The sequence below is a fragment of the Capra hircus genome, chromosome 28 (genome assembly GCF_001704415.2).
Source record: "Capra hircus breed San Clemente chromosome 28, ASM170441v1, whole genome shotgun sequence".
Lineage (NCBI taxonomy): Eukaryota > Metazoa > Chordata > Mammalia > Artiodactyla > Bovidae > Capra > Capra hircus.
In genome coordinates, this window is record NC_030835.1 from 27,663,125 (window position 1) to 27,685,683 (window position 22,559).

The 22,559-nt window shown below is 40.3% G+C and overlaps 1 protein-coding gene and 1 long non-coding RNA gene across 3 annotated transcripts in view; one reads left to right on the forward strand and one right to left on the reverse strand.

Moving 5' to 3' along the window:
- The window catches only part of ARID5B (AT-rich interaction domain 5B), a 192,181-nt gene extending 184,223 nt beyond the window's left edge, over window positions 1-7,958 (reverse strand). Inside the window, exons 1-2 of the mRNA XM_005699068.2 lie at window positions 7,481-7,958; window positions 6,796-7,050 (exon numbers count right to left, since the gene is read on the reverse strand). Coding sequence (XP_005699125.1) covers window positions 6,796-7,050; window positions 7,481-7,501 — 276 coding nt within the window. The 5' untranslated portion in view covers window positions 7,502-7,958. The remainder of the gene's footprint in view (window positions 1-6,795; window positions 7,051-7,480) is intronic.
- The window catches only part of LOC102169358, a 66,127-nt gene continuing 57,873 nt past the window's right edge, over window positions 14,306-22,559 (forward strand). Inside the window, exon 1 of one of the 2 annotated variants that reach the window (XR_001917444.1) lies at window positions 14,306-14,546. This is a non-coding gene — a long non-coding RNA (uncharacterized LOC102169358). The remainder of the gene's footprint in view (window positions 14,547-22,559) is intronic. The other variant, XR_001917443.1, reaches the window with a different exon arrangement.

Consider the following 22,559-nt stretch of genomic DNA (forward strand, 5'->3'; position numbering starts at 1 on the left):
GGTGGGAGATGCTGGCTCTCGCCTGACCATTCAGTCCCATATAGTCATTCATTTCTTTGGTGAGTTCTCCTAAAAAGAAACCTTTTGCACTTCTTCACACCTTATTTTGCAAAATGATAATAGATTTTAGAAGAGAAAGAAGTGTGAGGTGGGCTGCTGGAGCTGGGCCACAGGTGAATGACCTGTGAGAAAGAAAGAAACTGGGCCAAGCTTAAAGAGAGCAGGTTGTGGGGAAGACGGCGTTTTAATTATGTCATTCAGTCCTTCAATAGATACTTGACAAGTGCACTGAGTACTGCGCAGAGACCCAGAGGTGAGTAAGGCACCACCTTCCGCCCCTAATAACAGCACCGCAGTGGGAGCAGAGATGATGGGGTGATGAGCACAGAAAAAGAATACAGATAACCCAGATGGCACATGGAACACAGTATGCAAACTACATGGGAGGTTAAAACTAACCACTGGACTGTAAGCCCCCTGATGGCAGAGGTGCTTGTCTTGTTCACTGCTGTATCCAGGGGCCTAGAACAGGCTCTGGCACAAAGCAGGTGCTCTATAAGTATGCATGGGTTGAATGAACCTCAAAGGTGAAGGCAGTACTTCCTAATTTCCAGAAAGATAATAAAATACTACAAATAGTGACTTCATTTCATCTCCACTTAACTAAGGGACATAGAATCCGACAGCTTTTCTGTGACCAGTACCTGTCTATGGAAGCAGACTAAGGGATTTTTGAGGGTTGGGCTGTTCTCCATTATCTCTCTACCTGGTTGTCTAGCACTTAGTAGGTCTTCAGCCAATGTTTGAGGAGATCAATGCATTCGTTTTCTAAAAACATGTAGACAGTGAGCTTTCTTCTGAAAACATATTGCATTTATTGTGAGCACAATTCACTAGTGTGTTATATAACATATTGCTTTTACATTTTTTAAAAACGTGTTGATCTCATCTCTCTATCAAGATTGATTAGCTTCTTAAGAAAAAGAGCTACATCATGCATTGTTTACATCCATCTCTGTACTTAGCAAAGCACTGAGCACATGGTTAGCACTCAACAAGCAGCTTTTATTAACTCAGGATAGATGAATCCAACATTGGCTGGAATTAGGATCTTAACCACACAAAATAAAACTTAGTGTACATTTTACTGATTCTCAAATTTTCACATCCTAGGCTCAAAGCTGAAACAAAATTTTGTATATATGAATGTTTTTGACATATTAAAGTATTCCTTCTATTACTGGATCTTGCTCCAAAGCCAAGTAAGAAAGACAAAAAGGCACACAGTCACATTCCTTATTTCAGATCAACTCTATAGGCCAGGGGTCAGCAAGCATTTTCTGCAAAGGGCCAAAGAGCAAATATTTTCCACTGTGTGGGCCATATGGTCACTGTCGTAACTGTTCGGCTCTGACATTATAGCCTGAGAGCAGCTATAAACAATATGTAAACAGTCTGACTATATTCCAGTAAAACTTTATTTACAAAAGCAGACAGTGGGCCAGGTTTGGCCCTCAGGCCTTAGTTTGCTGATGCCTGTCACAGTCTAGTAAACTCTCTCCATATAATTCACTGGTTTTCACCCTGGTTCTAAAGGGCCTGCTATGCAAAGTATGAAGATATTCCTTCTCTTAGCTTAAGATCATTACTAACAATAAATAATAACTATTATCACAGCATCCATCATTTGTTTCAGGACTTTTAGTTTTACTAATTCTCCTGGCAAGGTAGAAAGCCTTTAAATCCATTTGACAGAAGAAGAAACTGAGGCTTAGAAAGGGTTAAAGAAATTGACCAAGGCTAGTGATGACACTGAGGTGATCTCAGAAACTTCTGAAAAATCAGCTCATGGATACAAACCAGAGGCTGAGAGGCCACCCACGGGTGAAACAAGGACAGTCCGGCACCTGAATTTCAGAATGTGTCTGTGATACGATCAGGCAATCTTCTAAAAAATCCTGCTGATCCAGTTAACAGCATATTTCAATAATAAAATGTAAATCCTTAAGGAGCCTTTTATAATGGCAACACAGCTAAATCTACCATATGGATGAAAGCCAGCCTGATCTGGGGTGACTTGAATCACCTATATGTTCTAGTAAACTATCCTATACGTCACCCTCTCATAGAGAAAAGCTTTCTTTAGGAAGGTCCAAGGCAGTTGTCTCAAACTTTAATGAGAACAATAATATTAATATTAATGATAGTAATAATGAGTAAATTATTTTAGCAACTCTACTATCTCCCACCTTAGTTGTAAGCACTTTATATATATATGAGCTCATTTAATCCTTAAAATAATCCTACAAAGTAGGTACTCTATTCCCATTTTACAGATGAAAAAACTGAGGCACAGAGTTTAAAACTTGCCCAAGATCCACACAGAGAGAGCAAGACAATTTATAAAATGCAGAATTCTGGATCCCAATTCCAGAGATTCTATATAAATTAATTTCAATAAGAGCTTGGGAATATACATTAAAAAATTTTTTTAACTAGATAGTAAGGCTGGTGATAGCCAAACCACTGTTAGAAACCCTGGCTGCATGCTAGAATCTATAATGACCAGATATGCTTGATCCTGACTCTGTGACAACACTGGCTTACTCACCTACACTCATATTGCAGGGGACCAGCAAGCCTTGTAGAATCCACCCCATGAAATTCAAGCTCATACATCCACCTATTTTAAGAGGGTATATTGCCAATAGATTAAGCACTTGGCAATCTGAAAAGGAATATAATCAGAAGTTACCCAGTAACAGAGCCAATTACCCGCCTACTTTGCCATTTTCCTCCCCTGAAAAGCTACTGGCTGAATATGGCAATTGTAGGTAATTACCAGACACTTAACTCCTTGCATATGGCCCTGCTCTTCACTTTCATAATTCAAAACAGTATCATGATGAGGCCCAGAAGACTCCACATAGACCTAAGTTATTATGTTTCTTATTTATAAATTAAGAATATATAAAGACCCCTATAACCATAACTCCTTTCTATTCATTTAATTTATAAAGTATTTTGCCCATAATAATGTCTTGGTATATATAACAATCTCCAGTCAGCCTTACTATTATTGTTCCCCCCCATTTGAAACTGAAGAAACTGAGGCTCAGAGCATTTAGGACTGTTCAAGGTCAAACAAATAGTAAACTGTAGAATCAACATGTGACTCTCTGGAATGCTTCTCCTTCACACCAGCTGCCAGGACCCTAAGTACGTGCAGGAAGCAGTGATATAAGCAGTCCAGACATAATACTTATCTAAACTAGTAATAAATTGTTAATGATTATTAATAATGGTATTACATGTAACTGTTACTGTTATATGCCACTGACTAGGTTTATCTGAACTTTATAGAATAAGAATGATTCTGCTACCTAAATATCTGGTGACCTTTAGCAAAGCTGCCTAACTAGTCATAGCTCTAAAATGTACAAGGAACTGCCCACATGAGTACACACTTCTAGAATGTAACATGATGTATTCAAGCTCTAGTTTCAAGAGTAGGTTTCAGCGGGAAAAATACACCAAACCTAAAATTTAAGGTCTAGATTCTAGCAAGTGACCTCTGACAAACCACATAATGTCTGCAAGCCTGTCTCCAGCTGTAAAATGGACATACAAAGTCCTGCCTTATCTAGCCTCCTACAATTACTGCAGAGATCAATAAGAAAATTTCCCTCCCACGCCAAAAAAAAAAAGTGTTCTAAAGATCATAGCACACCACACAGGGACGCTATTTCTAACCTCACACAGTGATAATTTTCCTGTTTTTAGAACTGACGTCTTCATATTTCAAGAAATCATAAAAAGACAGAATGGTTCTCTTAAACAAAAAAACCATACTGAGTCCTGGCTGTCCTTTGGAAATGGATGCTGATATCAGCTCAATCAAGAAATTATTAACCTCCATTTAGCTACTTTAAATAAACTGCCCTGGCTGATTAAATGTGCTAAACATTTTCTCCAAGTAACAGTGCTCATCACCATGAAACCCTCCTCTTCCAGTTATGCACTGCAAATGGCAAATGCATCATTCAAAACTATTTAAAATCAATAATAAAATCATTTCACTGTATATAAACAACTTAATAGAGTTAAGTGAAAACAAAGCAAAGGTCTTAACGAGAGGGCCCTGTTGCCCCCTCTAGGTGCCAGAGGTAAATGCTGGTTTCTGTAGGCTCTCCTCCAGAGAAGACTGCTGTTGCTATTCTGCTAATGAATGACTAACTTAGGCCAGGGGGGAAATGACATCACCAGGGTGGAAAACCGATTTGCATTGGGAAACTTTCTACCTGCTTTACGTTTGTCATAATTATTTTGCACAATGTAGCCTGTATTTGCATAATTTTGAGGCGTGTCATTATCTCAATTGAAAATTGTTTTAATATGGCTGAATAATTCACAATGACATCAGCCAAAGTCCTAATGAAATATACAAGTATAATCATACAGCTAATTACCAGCCGTGTTAGCATTAAAAAACAAATCATGCATAATATTAGGCGATGTATATGCAGCTGAGGATTATAAATAGAGCCATCTCCCTCCCCCAAACCCCTAGAGTTTACTTTTAAATAGCAAGATTAATTTTCTCAGGTATGGCTCATATAGCAATGACGAAATGCAAAGATCATTAAAATGGTTCGCTTACATTTCACCATAAAGAATATTTTTGTAAAAAATCGTGTATTTAAAAATATATCTATTTACTATCAACTGTTTTACCAGATGCAATCTTTGCCTAATATTTCTTTTACTCTTAAGTCAGAATTCACTATTTAATTACACAACAGAAATTAAAACTGCTCCAAGTGGGGTCAGTTCAGGGTCTTTTAAAAATATTCCACTTTCAATTTAAAAAAAAGAGCGTGGCTACAAAATATCCCATAAAACACTGAATAATTTCCTTCTGGGTTTAGTCAGAAGTCTATTAGGCACCAGCTCTTTTCTGGATATTTAATCCTTCCCTTTTCCAGATCACAGGCCATGTTGAAGTAATAAATTTGAAAAGCAAATAATAAGAAATCAGGAGGGGGAGGAGGAGGAAGACAGCTGCGCAGGAAAGTTGGGTCGGGGGAGGGGGCCCGAGCTAGACCTTGGCAGGAGGAAAGAGCTCAACCTGTTGGTAGGTTGCAGGATTTTTCACAGTATTTCCAAACAACACCTTTGTAAAATTGCCGGCAGACTTCGGGAATTGTGAACGTTTAAAACCCAGAGCTGGCGGGGAGGGCGGAGGGGCGGAGGGGCGGAGGGGCGGAGGGGCTGAGTGGCGGTGGGGGGGGGGGGGCGGTGTTCGGAGAGGAGGGAGGGGCTTATTTCCGAAGAGGCAGATCCGAGAGCGAACGTTTTGACGAACTCCAGTAATTAAACCTGCAGAGACCACCGATGGGTAATTCGATTCCCCGAAGAAGGAGTAAACTGGAGATGCCAAAAGTACAATCAACTCCATCAGACCAAAGAATTCTGGAAGGACTGACTGGCAGGCAGCTTCGAGCTCCGCTCCGGGATGAGTTAAACGGGGAACCATTCATTTAACAAAAAGATCCTTACACCTACCTCGAAAGCTCGAGAGCCTGGAACAGACAGAGCTAGCTGCCCTCAAAAGTCTGAGTTTGATTACCGTGCTCTCGCTTGGACAACACAAAGCTTTGCCAGGCGGCCGCGCACCCTCCCTCCCCGCGGCGCAGTGGGCACAGCCTCCCCAAAATAGTTCCCCGGGTAGGTACCACGGCGCTGAGGTCGGTCAGCTGACGAGGGGAGCCCGCAGAACTGCGGTCACACATGAAATGACAGAGCCGAATAGAGGCGGCCGCCCCGGCGCCCGGTGACAGCGGGCTCACCTCGGGCGTCCTCCCAGGAACGCGACGAGCGCCCCCGCGGCCGCCCAGAAACGTGCCGGGGAGGCTCGTTCCCTCTCCACCCTCCCCGGGAGCGCCGTCTGGGCACCGAGGACGCCGGACCCGCAGGGCCAGTGGGCGAGCACACACCCCTCTGCCTTTCCCTCCGCGGTCCGCGTCCCCCACATCCCCAAAGATCGCGCTGGAAGACGTCCACTTTGCGTGGAGTAATTGAAAAGTAAAACATCAAATGGTCTGTCCGGGGAGAGGGGGTGGGGACGAGAGATAGTTGTTAATGCTTAACGTGTTTGTGCCGGTTACACGACCGCTTTGAAATCCGCCCGGGCAGATCTGCAAGTTATTTGAATGTATTATTCCAGTACCTGTCATTTATCACTTTATTCAACACGTCTTTGCCAACTCAATAGCTTTTGATCTCACTCTGCCTCCATTTCGTAATTTCCGCCCTCTTAAACATATCAAATACTTACTTAAAAAAAAAAGTGAACAATATCGAAACCCACCGAAAGAAATCCACCCATCCCCGACCGAGCCAGACTCGAAGGTAAATTTTCAAAAAGCAAAAAATATAAAAAGCATGTGATGTTCAAGCGGCAACAGAAAGATCACACGCGCGCGCGCGCGCGCACACACACACACACACACACACACACACACACACACACATATCCTTGAACAAAACCCTTCTCAAACAAGTTATTTGATCTTGACTAAAATCAGCAGTTGGATCCTCTTTGTAAAGCTGACAGCCAAACTCTGACAATGGCAAAATACTCGAGCCCCAGCTAGTGGCGCTACCCCTTTAAAAAAGAAGTCGATCTTGCTCGCCTGCAGAAGTGAATACAGTATTTTCAAGCTTGCCCTGTAATAAGCATTACTACGGGAAAAAATAATGAAGAAAGAAAAGAGGGAGATATAAGTTTACCACCTCGCCATGGTCGCTATTTCTGCCCTGGGGAGTGTCTTCTGGGAGGAAATAAAGTTTAGAGCTGGATAAAAGTTGCCGGCTGGTCCTCTCTTCCCACAACAGCTGGAGCTCCGCTATGCAAATCGGATCCTTTGGCGTACATCTTACAAAGAAAAAGTCGCCAAGGGACAAAATTCTTGGTTTGCCTTCAAGGTGGAATTGAAAAGCCTTGTAGAAAATGTAAGGTCCGTGCAAGCCACACGGTGAGCCGACCCACTGCAGGGGAAAAAAAAGCACCAAATAAATAATGTAACCATCAGAGCACAAACGTCTATTCCCAGACACATTTACACACAGACATCCACTCTTAATACAGAAGAGCCAACAGATATAAAGCTGGGTGGAAAAATAATAGAGCCCACAAATTTTCTGCCTCCCTTCTAAAAAAAAAAAAAAAACCTCCGGCCCCTCCACCCCCACCCCCCGCCACCTCTCCCTACCTCTCCATCTGAGGCGGTAAAATTACATTATGTATGTATAATCGGATTTTTTTTTAAACAATAAAAATGATTTGGGGGATGTAGAGGGTAAAAGTTTGGTGAAAAGTTTGTGGGGGGCGTGGGTGGGTGCAGAGGTGTGGGTGAGCCGGGGGGCTGGGGGGTGCCGGGGGGTGCCGGGATCGGAAGAGCGGAGGAGAGCGAAATACCTGGAGTGAGTTGGGCTCCATCTCGACGTTCTGAATTGATTGAACTCAACATTCTCTCCAAACTTGTTGGCTTGAATGGATTGCATCAGGTCCTGGAAGGGAGACACATTCTCTGCCTTCATCCGGCGTACTGTCTCAATATAAAACTAAGTTCTTGCCTTCCCTTCGGCACTAAAATGATTGAAATTATGTCCTAATATTTCTCTGACGTCTCAATTTTCAGCTCCTGTGAGAACTATATAGGTTTCCTTCCAAATGTAGGTTGATCAAATTCATAATCGACAGAAAGGCTCCGTCCGATCTCGGCGGGAAGCGGATGGATCAAGGCAAAAAACGTATAGGGAGCTTTGTAAAAATAAATTCTGCCCTAAAACTGTGTGAAGATGCGATCTCCCTCTTCCCAATCTCTCTTGTCTAGCAATGTCGTTTGATGAAATTTTTGGAGGAGACGAGAGCTAGCGAGCTCCGCTGTGCATCTGACAGGACCTGCTTGTATATGTCTAATATAAAGAACATTTCCTGCAGAGATTCCGGGGCGCTGCTCCTCTTTCTAATGCTCCTTAGCAGATTTGCTGTTATTAGACATGTAGATTTGTTTGATAGTTAAATTACGCTTCCTCACTGCCATGTTTTCGAGAACTAATCTGTTAAATTATCTTTTGATGCCTATTTACGTGGAAGGGAAAAGTGGGTTATCGATTATATAAACATATAAATATTAATGCATTTGTTCGCTTCGCAAAAAAAATACTCAGAAAAAAAAAAACAGAACAGAAAGACAAGTGAGCAGCGCACACACATCTCAGGATTTTGCAAACAATATTGAACGGACAGCGACTGCATTTAGGGACTGGAACAATAAACGATGCATGATAAATCAATAAATGCGAGCAGCGAGTCTGCTCGGAATATGAATTCAGGCTCCTGGTTCTGCGTGTGCATTCTTTAATTTTGAAGTATATACACTAGTACGTGTTTACAATGCTGATGGACGCCAAGGGCGCTCTCAAATGATAATGTGTTTATATAACCCAGCGCTACAGGAATAATATACTGACTCCTACCCCACCCCCAACCCCTCCCCCGCCAAAAAGGGAGGGGAGCTTCCTCAATAATAGTTTGAAACTGAAAAAATCCATTTGCAAACTAGTTAAATACAACCAGAAATTAAGCTGTTGAAACCGGGGGCATGAACCGTAAGACAATAAAGGCTTTAAATGTGTATATTTATTGTTCTGGAGCCCTGGAGCATTGCGAGGTTTGCATGCACGGCTATTATGCAAACACAGAGAAACTTAAGAGCGACAGAACAAGGAACAGGCAGAGACTGCAAAGCCCTCGCTCGCTCCGACCCAGCTGCCGGTCCTCCGCCAGGCTAGATTGCATTTTCGCAGTGTTGATGTAAAATGGTGTACTCGCTTCCCCCACGCTCCCCCACCCGCTTCCCCGCTCTCCTCCCACTCCTTTCAGTATCACCCCCCCTCGCGATTTTATTATATTGGCACCAATCTTTCCAAAGTGGGTCTGGCATGCTAAAAAAGTAAACATGTACTATATGGGGAATAAGGTCTGTATAGTATGACAGTTGAAACTTGATCTGTGATAAAATTACAGGATGTTGAAATTACTAGTAAGCTATTTTTAACGCTTTCGCAACGTTTCACCTCTAGTCACAGCATCTAGTTGAAACAGGATTACTTTAATGAAAATTATATTCACATGGCTGAAGTTAATACACCCGGCAGAGCACAAATGCCTAATATTCAGTGACTTGAGGTGGAAAGACCCTCTGTGTGTATTTTTATGCTTTTTCATAACGTCTGCGTCCTCTGCAGTAAGAATTAGGGCACTTAACATTATCTAAACCACATTTTTGATTCAGAACATGGGGAAGTAATAAAAGGCAAGATCTATCTCGTTTCTATACACACAGAGATAAACGCAAGAAAATGGCAGATCCTCCAATTACAATAAGTAATAAAAGCCCATGCCAAAGAGCCGGTATTCTGAAAGATGTCGAAACTATTTTAATAATTTAAAGTAATATCACAACTCTGCACCATGAAGGACAGTGTAAAAATTCACAGCCTCCCATCTTTTGCATTAGCCAAATTATGACTTGCACATCACTCTTTAATTATCTTCCTTGAAATTTCATCTGATCTTTCTATTTTATAAACATGGGTTACAAAGAGAAATTACAGCTCTCTGGCGCTTTCTCTCTCTTTTTAAGTTTATGATGCTTACTGCAGACATTTGATTAGAATAACCCATTTTGTTCTTTTTTTACATATGAATGGATTTGACTGAAGGGCATTTTACATAATTTTTTTAAAAATATATGAAAGACACTTAAGGCTTCAGTTAGTCTCTGTCCTGTTAGTGTAAATATACACATCCAGCTCAAGAAATCCTATGTTAAAAAACTTGAGTTGCAGTATTTTGACAAGATCATATTTGAGATCGACTGTGAGTCAGTTTCCTGTATGACCAACGCAGCAGCATTTATGCAGGAAACCTCAACAGAATGCCTGAGGGTATCCCTCGATTGTATATTAAATCTCTCTCTTTAAAAATACATAGCTCCTCATAGCATCTAAGCAACTTCTGCTGGTTTTGCTGCTATTTAAGTCTTTAAGGGTCTGTAAGGAACTTCACTTAATTAGAAACCCTGTTTCTATGTCTCTTCAAGGTAGGTGCTGAACTAGGCTGCATGCTGCCTGACTCTCGACAAGGTTTTTGAGATGTTAACAATTGCAGCGATCTAGGTCTGAATATTTTTGAATATCTACAATCTTGTAATCAGATGGAAGCTAAATTTCAAAACTGAATCACAAGGACTTCTTCCCCCTCTTAATATAGCAGCAGCACCACCACCCCCATGAACATAATAAAATCTAATAAATCAAACTTCAGCTCCAATCCTGTGAATGACTTATAAAATTACAGATCACAATGGTGTGTTTACAAAAACAAAACAAAAAATCCTTTATTTTCTTTCTTTAATATTATGCTTGATAGGCACCTGTAAATTATCTGTGTAGCAAATATCCATACAAAGAAAGTTTCAATTAAGATAAGGAGATTGTATTGAAACAGTTCTTTGAAGTAATGTAGTTAATAGCCTGTTTGATTTCTTCTTGTGAGAGAGTAATAACGTGGATTCAAGGCTCCATCAATCACAGAGCAGATGTAAGACTTGAGACACCGGCACCCAGGGGAATAGAAGCAAACTCCTGCAGTGCAGGGTCCTTGGGCTAATGTAAAGTAAATACTCATAAACAGATTGAATGTTGTAAGAAGACAATCCATTCAGGACAGTTATAATCATGAAAGCAACTGCTTTATTTATCTATAAAAAAGCTTGTACACAGCTGGGACTCACTGTGTATAAAAGAAGAGTAGGAAAAAAGCAGTATATGTTTATACCACACTATTTATACTTACTATTTCTGGGTTCTTTCTTATGCCAAAACACAGGAACCTGTACCTACATATCTATATCCCTGCTGCTTTGGTAGCCCAAACCCCAACTCTGTTTTAAATTATTTGGTTTATTTAAAAGGTTAAAAAATTAAAAATCATGCCCACCACTCAAGGGAGTGGGGAAGCAGTAGACACATTTTTCAGTGTCTGCGAATCATTTCATAAAGGATCAGGAGGATTAAGTTAGTTGCAAGAACCAGCAGTGACATAATTAGGCAGCTTGGACTATAATAAACAGGATCATTAAAAGAAAAAAAAAGTACAATTTGAAAAAAGAAGGCGACCATTTCAAAAATTCAACACTCTCTGCGCAACTCTGGGACTCCCCCTCCCCCAAATTGTAAAAAACAACTGAAACATTTTTGACCTTGGCTATAATAATACTTCATGTTTTAGCACTTTAGTCAGCATTTTATCTACTAATTGCTACACACTACCGCATGTGGCTCGAATCTGCCACTGCAGCTTTCTTTCATTGGTGAGCGAATTGCTTGATAAAGACTGGGAATTCAACCTGGCTGTTTCCTTCCTTGCTCCCCCTCGGCTCCCCCCACCACCTTTTTTTTTTTTTTCCCCTTTCCTTTTCTACCTAGAAGCCGCTATATTTTTCCAGAAAATACCGCATGGGTCAGAACAGGGACGGTGAATGGTCCCCTAATCTCTTTCCACCGGTTAAACTCGGGCCACTTTGGCGATCGCAAGGCGAAAGGAGAAGGTGAAAGGGGGCGGGAGGAACGAGTGGGGCGAAGGTGGGGGAGGGGGAATCCTGGCCTGTGATGGACCTGATGCTAAGAGATTCTGCACATTGGTCCCTTGGCTAGTCCACAGCTGGTTAGAAGTCCGTGGGACACCGCGCTGCCCACATGGGGGCCTCCAGTTAGAGGCTCTCTCCTGTCTTGCTTGGTCAAGAAGTGGGGTTCGAGGCGGGTGGCCCCCGAGTTTGCAGACTGATTCGTGGGTTGAAAAGCTAGGACAGACTGCGTGTCAGCCACGACTTAGTCCCCTCCCCCTTCCACGCCTGGCGCCATCGTGAGCGGTGGGGGTGGGTGCCGTTATTAATAAGGCGGCCTCCAGCAGAGCGGGCTCGTCCGAGTCTTCGTTCAACAAGTCTACTGGTTTGAAGAAGGATAAACCGGGTTATATGGGTCATTGCTTTCCAGGAGACCTCTAGTGGTCAAAGGTTGAGCTACATCTTAAATTTGGGCCTCCACCTTGTCTCCTGCCTCCTGGGCTGTGGTGGGGGTGGGTCTCTAACTCAGGTCTGGACAGTAAAGGCCGGTAGCTTGGAATAGATTTCTCCAGGACTGGAGGCCACAGCCAAGAGAGAAGTGGGGAACTCAGAGAAAAGGGTCCCCTCCCCCTCCCCCACGCCCCTCTCCGCAGTCATGTGATGCGCTTTGTGGGCACGGGAGGCCCCAGTTCCTCTGCCCTTAGTACAGATGGAGGAGACTTCCTATCTTATCTTGATTTTCTTCCCCATTGGGAGACTAATCAAGAATTTTCAGGGAGGTTGGATTAAATTTGCCCAAGCCATTTCCAGTTACAATAGCAATGTTGAGTCAATTTATTTTTTTCTAATTTATAAATTAAATCCAAGTCCCATTCCCTCACCCCAGTCACACATAAACCCAAACACCCCTTAATGTTAACAATTCATTGCCTTCAAGTGCCCTTGACATTTCTGGGCTATTTAGTTTAGAAGTAACTGAAGTTCTTTCTTTTTTCTTCTTTTTAAAATTGCATGTCTTGCAGTGGGGGATGTATGACTTTTGACTAAATTGTGACCTTGTTCCTCTATCTGAAATGCCACACAGTTCCATCTCAGGTGGACAGCATCCTAAGGAAGAGGGTGATGGTGACTTACAGGCTTCTTGTTATTCAGACTCATTTATGATCCACATACTAATAAAGAATTTGATCAAATTGACCTCTAGCATGATATTCAAGGGATTGTTGGGAACAGCCATCTTAGATCATACCAAAAACAGAGGTCCCAGCCATATGAGGTTATTAAAACATCTTGTCATACCTGATTTTTAAAAAAGAAGACAAGAAAATGTACAGATAAGGAGTATTGCCTCCACTGGGGAACTCATATACCACCAACTAAAAATTTCTCTGTGCAGTTTCAAATAGACGTTAATGATGCCTTGTAGTTAGTGATTTACAACTTAAAAATACTTGACAAGCATTAAGTAACTCATTACTTAGAAGCAGAGTGGACATGGTAGGTAAATCACTAGACTGAAAGTCAAGGGGCCATTCTTCACTGATTTTCTGTGTCTCCCTGTCCATGGCTATAATTATCCACAGGACTCAAATCCTAATTCCACCTTTGTCAGAATTTCTCAGATAATTGTGGCAGAATTGTCCAGACTGGTCACCTGTGTAGTGGCAGCCCCCTGTGCTCAGCCATCAAGCAAACAAATGGAAGTATTAGCAAGTCCCTGGGCTGCCTCCACCTACATTTTGCCGTGGCCACAGACTGATAATTTTATGACTTGTTATTTCAGGTTGAAATATGTAAGTGTAGTTATTCGCTAAGAGTATAAAGAGATCTGAGAACTTCAGAGAAAAAGGAATAACAAGAAGAATAATGAGATTGTTTCTCTTCTCATCTTCAATAAGCTGTGGCCAAAATGGAATTGGGCAGACTTTTCACAAAGAAGGTTAGGGACCACATGAGCCGCAATCAGTTTACACAGTGCTGTTCTCAGCGTGTGCTGGAAGCACCGATTAAGGACTTGCCAGAGCTAATTGTTATATTTTATGGAATTTTGCAAACTTCCTATGAAACACAACTATTTGGTAAATATTAAATTATATATATTTTATATAAAGTATAATTCAATAAAAAATATATAAATTCACAATACATTATATTAAAAATAAAAACAATACATACTGAAAATTCATCACTTTCTCTCTTACTACATTTTAATATTGTCTATCCTCTTCAGGTTATTTATATCTTTTTTATTTTGATGATTACAATACTACATAATGGTATGCTACCACATGTCTTCTCAGTCCGTGACCGTTGGCATTATGTTGGTAGCTTGAAATTGGCTGTGATGAGATATTTAGCCCATGGAACTCAGCGAACATTACAAATCAGGGCTTGATTTAGTGTGGTGTTGTTGATTGTTTAGGCTTAAGAAGGGGATGGACAAAATGTAAATATTGCCGATTGTGATGATTAATTTTATCTGTCAACTTGACTCGGTCATGGGATACTAGGTCAAGTTGATAGTTGGTCAAACATTATCTTAGATGTGTCTGTGAGGATGTTTTTGGATGAGATTCACATTTGAATCAATAGACTGAGTAAAGCAGACTGCACCCAACCTCTCGTGGGTGAGCCTCATCCAATCAGTTGAAGCCCTGACTAGGACAAAAGTCTGAGTAAGAGGAAACTCCTGCCTGACTAATCCAGCTGTCACATGGGTCTTTTCTAGCCTTTGGACTTGGACTGAAACACTGGCTCTTCCTGAGTCTTAAGCCTGCGGATTTTTGGACTGAAACTTAGACCATTGGCTGTCCTGGTTCTTGGGCCTTTGGACTCATGCTGGAACTAAAGGTCAGTTCTCCTGGGTCTCCATCTTGCTGACTACAGATCTTGGGGTTTTTCAGCCTCCGCAAATTGTGAGAGATATATATATATATATCTCCTATTGGTTCTGTTTCTTTGAAGCCCTGACTAATACATGGATTAAACTTAAACATGTATCAGATCTGTAACCAATAATATTGTGAATAGCACAAAAAAGGAAGGAAATTTTTGAAAGCTATATAATTCATCAAAGAAGTTGCTCATGTCGTTGATGAAAGACTGAAATTCTTGGCTACGTCTTTTATCTTCACTTTTATTTTACTCCTCAATTTAAGTGAAAGTTTCAGACATTCAAATTGGAACTACACTCATTTGTTAATCCAATTGTAGGTTAGCTATGGATACAAGAGTTCAGCAAAGAGTTAACAAAAGCATCCTCTGAGAAGAGATTGGCTCTGTGGAATTTACAGTGAAGAGCGTGGTATATTTTATTATTATTTGTACATTTGTGCTACACTTCCTGTGTATCAGCAAAATATACAATGAATTTACATACCAACACACACACACACTGGAGAAGGCAATGGCAGCCCACTCCAGTACTCTTGCCTGGAAAATCCCGTGGATGGAGAAGCCTGGTAGGCTGCAGTCCATGGGGTCGCTGAGGGTCGGACACGACTGAGCGACTTCACTTTGACTTTTCACTTTCGTGCATTGGAGAAGGAAATGGCAACCCACTCCAGTGTTCTTGCCTGGAGGATCCCAGGGACGGGGGAGCCTGGTGGGCTGCCATCTATGGGGTCGCACAGAGTCAGACACGACTGAAATGACTTAGCTTAGCAGCACACACACATACACATATATACATATATCTAATTTTATTGGATATATACCATATGTATATATCTGTATCTACATCTAGATATATAAAAACTAACAGAGACATATCTCTTTTGGTTTGGGAAGCTAGTTGCATATTTAGAAGTCCATGTCTGTCTAAAGCTGGTCTTCAGCCTGACTCACAACTCAAACTTCTAAAGTGGGGGTTGGCAAACTGTAGCCTACTGCCTGATTTTGTACAACCCATGAGCTAAGAATGTGTTTTATACTCTCAAACAGTTGGGAAAAACCACTAGAATAATATTTTGTGGCAAATAAAAATTATATGAAGTTCAAATCTCAGTGTCCGTAAATAAGTTTTGTTGGAACTCAGCCATGCTTACTCATTTATGTATTGTCTATGGCGTCTATCACGCTAAAATGGCAGAGTTGAGTAGTTACAACAGAGATCGTATGGCCCTCAAATCCTAAAATATTTACTCTCTTGTCTTTTGTAGCAGAAATTTCTTGTTCTAGAATAGGTAGGTACGTGCCTTGACTGGCAGTAGTAGACATAACCAAATGACCTTTTGAATTCTTTTTGTATCCTTGGTCCTAGAAATGCTTCCTTAGTAAACAGAGAAAATGGCATACCCAGAGTTGTGAGGGATTCAGATGGCTGACACAAGGTCAGGGAGAGTCAATGCCTGCAAAAAAGTAGAGGAGGAACATGAGATTTCCCACTCCTTGGTTGCGTTCCAACCACTGGATCACAGTGCCTTTCTTCTGGACCGCTTATCCTAAAAAAAGAAGTTATCCTAAAGCACTGTATAATTTTGTTAGGCGTGGTTAAATATTTATTGTTTTCTTGTTCAGTGTGGTTCAGTTACTTTGTGTCTATGTGTGTGATGGGACTCTTCAGGATGAAAGGTGCCATATAAGTTGAGGATTATTTTATGACTTGTTATTGCAGGTTGAAATATGTAAATGTGGTAATTCACTAATGTTGTATTAGTGCATATATCTGGGAAAGGGAAACAGAAATGCATTATCCTTCCTTTTGAGTCTAACATTATTTGCATCCTTTTAAAAGAAACACCCAATCAATTTTTTTTTTAAATGAGGAAACGCAGTGGAGGAAAAAAAAAATTCCTTTAATGCAATACTTCAGCTGAAAGTTTAATGACACAAAAGGCAGGCAATTCAAAGTTACAGTTCCCACAGCAACTGTAACTCTGCTATATAGCACATTTAGGCATAGATTTCACAGCATGTACTGCAATACAAAATACTCCACACTGGGCATGCAAGGGGGCAGAGTTATGGTTGCTATGGGTACCATGACTTTGAATTTCCAGATTTTTTGAGAGTTTAAATTCTCAACCAGAACATCACATTAATAGTTCATTTTTTTTGCATTGAAAATAATAAAGATTGTATCACTGTTTCCACTGTCAAACCTATCTCCAGCTCAGTCCACTGGTTAGTATAAATACCTACCCAAACATATTCACCCTACTTGCTAAAATTAAATACATGACCTCAGCCCAGGGAGTATTTTAGTTTGCAAATTTATATGCGATGACTTTCACTGGATTAACTAAATCTGCTCCCTCCTCCTTTCCAAAAATCACCAAGAGATTTGGGTTAACTCTTTCAGCATTTTAGCATAGTTTATCTGTTACTCATGGGCTGAGAGGATATGGTAATCATATTCATTGTGTATGAATGTGTGATGTGCATATTTATAATTTATACTCTACTCCAAAAAGAACTAGAGGCAGCTAACTGCATGTATTCATTTATTCCTTGGCCACAACATGCAATTTCATGCCTTTATGCTAGTGATCTCAGGACCCTTTCACTTTAAAAATTGTGGAGGACCTCAGAGAGCTTTTGTTTATGGTGGTTTTATATAAATATATGCGTGTGTGTATTTACCACATTAAAATTATAATTTAGATATTTTAAATAGTAACTCATTTAAAATAACAATAATAAACACATTACGTGTTGACATATGTGTATTTAAAAAATAACTATAACTTAGTGGAAAGAGAGGCATTGTTTTACATTTTAACTAATCTCTTTAACAGAAGACAGCTGGATTCTCATAGCTGCTTCTACATTCAATCTGTTGGATATTACAAATCATGTAGCTTCTGGAAAATGCCACTATACTTTTGTGAGAGTATGCAAGTCAAAAAAAGCAAACAATGTCTGAGTATTATTATGATTGTTATTTTAACCACCTGAAATGGTCTCAGGGATTTTCATGGATCCCCAGACTGTACTTATAGAACAAGTGCTCTATGCATTTGCTTATGCTCTTCTTCCAAGCTTATACCTCTTCCTCATCCACAGGAAAACTCCTATTCATGCTTCAGGGCACTGGGAAAGATTAATTGCTCCCTTCGCTATATTCTCATAACAATTTGTACATATTATGATATGAGCATCTATTTTTGTATCCTTATGATTGAATGTTTAAATGTCTGGGGGTTTTTTTTGTTTGTTTGTTTGCTGTCGTTAGACTGTGAGTTGCTCAAAGGGGAACCATGTCTTATACATTTTTCCCTCATTTTCTAGCATGGTCCCTGGCATTCCATATACATGGAATATAAGAATTCAGTTCAACAAACAAGTAATAAAATAGCTCCCATTTATTGAGTCCATAATATATGTTAGGAACTATGTATGAATTGTCTCAAATGTAATCCTAATAATAATGCTATGAAAGTACTATTATTAATATTTTCAGTGTTTTTTAAGTGAGGAAACTAAGGTTTGCCTAAAGTCGAAGTTATATACCATGCCAAGAACTATAGAGGAGAGAAAAATCGGGAATCAGAATCTTGGCCTTAAAGGCATTTATAAACTACTGTGGGAGATAAGACAAAATGCACGAATGAAAGGCAAATAACAATATAAAACAACAGCCCACAAAGACTATAATTAAAGAAATGCCTACTTAGTAGGAATGGCTACTTACCCAGTGAGTTATTTAGAGTCAAACTTTTGGAGGACGCACTTCTATTAGAAAACCTTTGTTTTAGAATGCACACCAATATGTGTGCATTTGTCAAAAAATTATATATTTACTACTGCACTAATCTGTAATATACAAATATGCACGAATATACTCAAAATATAAATTATAAAGAACTTTAAAATAATGAGACAAAAATATATATGAAGACATTCAAAATTTCTTTTTCAGAATCCTGATGAATTATGGCCCCACTTTGAAGCCAGTTCATCTAAACTGGTGGCCATCAACTTTGGCTACACCATGGGTTCATCTGGGGAATTTTTAAGATACGGTGCTGAGGTCCCACCTCCAGTTTACTGAGATCAGAATCTCGGAGGGTGGGCAAACAGGTCATATGAGTTTTCCCCTCTTTCCCCCAAACAAAGAATTCTAATGTGCAACCTGAGATGAGAATCGTGAGTCCAGCCACTATGGACTGTGGTACCATCAGGAGAAGGTAGAGAATGTAGCCACGTAGAAGACATCACAGAAAGATGGTATGGAAAACAGTTTTGAAAATTTTACTTGGAAGTATTGAAAAGTTATATTTATAAACTCACGTAAGCTGAGGTTTTATATCCCCCTTGCCTAAGTTAGTATCTATGTATTTATTTTTGGAAATGGTACCCAGTTTGAATATACCTGGTTTGTCAAGGTGTGGAAGTGAGAAGCGCTGAGTTGTATCCTGTGCCTGGTTGAACATTTGTGTGGACCCCTTGGGCTGTTTTTCGATAATAGGATTTATAGAGGTGGTGATTTCTGTTGTGGTAAAGTATTTTGTTTCACGAAAGTACATTCTTTGAATCAATATAAAGGCCCTTAAATGGAGTCATGACATGTTTGTTCTGGAAAGCATCTTTTAGGAGAGTACCTTTGTGTTATATATGAGGAAGCTGAGACCCACAGATGGGAAGTGATGTTGGGTGCCTTATGTAAGGCAGAGTTCTAAGAAGAAAAGTTTGGGACAGTGGTGGGGGTAGGGTTGGGGAGAGATATGATTGTCCCTAAACACATGGGTTCTCAAGTGCATGCTATGAAATTCCACCTTAGTGCCTTGAGCTTCCCTGGTAGCTCAGATCGTAAAGAATCTGCCTGCAATGCAGGAGACCTGGGTTCAGTCCCTGGGTCAGGAAGATCCCCTGGAGAAGGGAATGGCAACCCACTCCAGTACTCTTGCTAGAGAATCTCATGGACAAAGGAGCCGGGTGGGTCATTCTAGGACAGGGTGTGTGAGCAGCATGGACTCGAGTTAATTGTGGCTCCATCTTTAGCTAATCCTATTAATGCTAGGGTTGGCTTCAAACATTTTAAAACAAATTACATGGAAGACTCCTAAACTCCAAAAGTTAGGAAGCTCCCTGAGCTCTTTGCTTTTCCATTCTTGGATCTATTGTGACTACAGTGATCCAGAACCTTCCCTGTGAATGGGAAGGCTCAACTAGATGAGCTCTGAGGTTCCTTTTGACCCTCTATCAAATCTCTTGGACTGTGTGCATTTTTAGATAGTGTCACTCAAATCTGAGGGCAACAATAGAGCACAAAATTGGGTGTTGAAGATTCCTCTTTGTGCATATGACAGGGAGGGGAGAGGTGTTCTTATATATTCTTACATAATTTGCACCTTGAGATCCAGAGGCTGGGAGCCCCAGAATTCTGGGACAAATATAGCCATACTATGTTCACCAGGTCTGTTCAACATGGGTCATAAGTGAAAGACAGCACAGCCTGGGAGTTGCTTGATCTGGGGGACAGAGATATGTATAAACCAAGAAATCTCCATGTTGACGACTTATCAAGGCTTCAGTTCATGTGGATTAAATGTGTTTTCATGAAGTAGGAAACAATGTATGAAACCATTCTTGTTCTTCACTCTTTATAACACATGAAAGTATTGGAAAGGTTCAAATGTAGGAGCTAGCATGATGCTTCATGGATCTTTATGCATTCTGTTTACCTTGTCACTTCTGTATATCCTCCACTTTGTCTTCTTCACCATCTCCACCTAAAGAAGTCCAAAACACTAAGTGAAAAGTGGGCAAACATTAACAGTAGCTCATTGTCCTAAACGGAGAAGGCGATGGCACCCCACTCCAGTACTCTTGCCTGGAAAATCCCATGGACAGAGGAGCCTGGTGGGCTGCAGTCCATGGGGTCGCTAAGAGTCGGACACGACTGAGCGACTTCATCTTCACTTTTCAGTTTCATGCATTGGAGAAGGAAATGGCAACCCATCCCAGTGTTCTTGCCTGGAGAATCCCAGGGACTGGGGAGCCTGGTGGGCTGCCGTCTATGGGGTCGCACAGAGTCAGACACGACTGAAGCGACTTGGCAGCAGCAGCAGCATTGTCTTAAATGCCTGCATGTACTTAACTTTATATGGTAAGTGCTAGTATTAGCCATGTTTTAGATGAAGACACCGAAGCACACAAAGAGAGACAAGTAACTTGCCTAAGGTCACATAGCTAGAAAGAGATTCAATATGGATTCAAACTCAGGTAGTCAGTCGAGAGCCTGCTTTTAACCACACATTACCATCTCTTTATTGACACTGTCAGGGACATCACAGAAGAAATGACTTCAACTGTTTGGTGAATGTATTAAGTTTTCATCATTACTTTTGATAAACAATTTTAAATTTAAAAAATGAAATTAGGTAATATCCATCAAATTGGCAAATACTCTATGTAGTAGCCAGTATTGGATTGGAAATGAGAACATGAAATTTGCCCCTCTGGGGAGACTGCCAGTTTGTACAATTCTTCTGAAAGAAAATTTGGCAGTATACAATAAATCCTTAAGATACCGCATTCCCTCAAACCCAGAAGTTTCACTTCTATGAATTTATGCTAAGGAAAAATTTGGGCAGGTTCACAAAGGGAATATAAAATTTACACTAGAGTATTGTTCAAAATAAAAAAGTTTGGAAGCAATGTAAGTAATTGAAATAGAGGATCAGCTAAATAAATTATGGTGCAACATTAATAAAGACAAATATGCACATATTCAGAGTGTAATAGAAACATGTTTATTGACCTGGAAAGACATTAAAAAAATTCTTCTTTTTAAAAGGAAATACTTTTAAAAAAATAAAAAATAAAATACAATTTTAAAAAAAGGGGGGGGTAAAAAAAAATAAAAATAAAAGGAAATACTTTTACCTTAAAACATGCAAGTTTATATGGATAGTAGAATTAAGGCAATTATGTTTCTTTGTACTTTTTGGCAGTTTCAAAATTTTCTACAATGTATTACTTATGGGATATTTATAGAAAGAAAAAAGTACTAGAACTGCCTTGCTTTAGCCACTGGAAAACTTTTTGCAGATGTGCAAAACAGTTACTGTAACCAGAGAAGGTTCAAAGTAAAATTAATAGCTAACATTTATTGAGCACTCATGATGTGCTAGGAGTTCTAATAAATGCTTTGAATTATTTCTTTTAATCCTTGCAACTCTTATGATGTAAGCACTCCAGTAGTCCTTTTTAGCAGCTGAAGCATAGAGAGATTATAACTTGCCCCGATTCACTGAGGAGGAAGCTTCTAAGGGGATGTGAATAATTTGTAGGATTCAGAAATAAACGAATAAAGTTCAGCCTTGGGTGTTAAGGCACCATCTTCCAGGAAAGGAACATTAGCTAGTTGACCCAACAAAGAACATAAATTAACCTAGTTAAAGCGAAAACCATCTATTATAGGAGATTGAGCCCTGAGAGAACCCAGAATGGGTAGATAACTATACTATGTAACTTCTGATGGGGCAGTTAACTTTTCTGCCAGATAGGAAGTGCTTTACTGGTAGACTTTTTTTTGGGGTGGGGGTGGGGGTGGTGCCATGCAAAGGGTATCTGATCTGAGAAGCAGCTTGGGAATAAAACAGTTGAATTCATTTTGATAACTTGGGGATTTTGCTTGGCTTGCCACCCAGTCCCTCACTTCCCAACACCTCTCTCAATAAACATTGATCTGCTCATCTACGTCCTCAAGAGTCTCCTTTGATCTTCCCCACCCTTTTGTAGTTAGGAAATAGAGACACAGATGTCCTCAATGCTCTAGCATCTCTAGAACCTCAACAATAGGGCTCTACAGGTGGTAGCACTGTTGGAGAGAGGTGTCTGAGGCTTTTCTTCAAACTGTGTTTGCATAGCACTTAGTATCCGAATGAAAAGACATCTGTTGTGCAAATCAAAGAA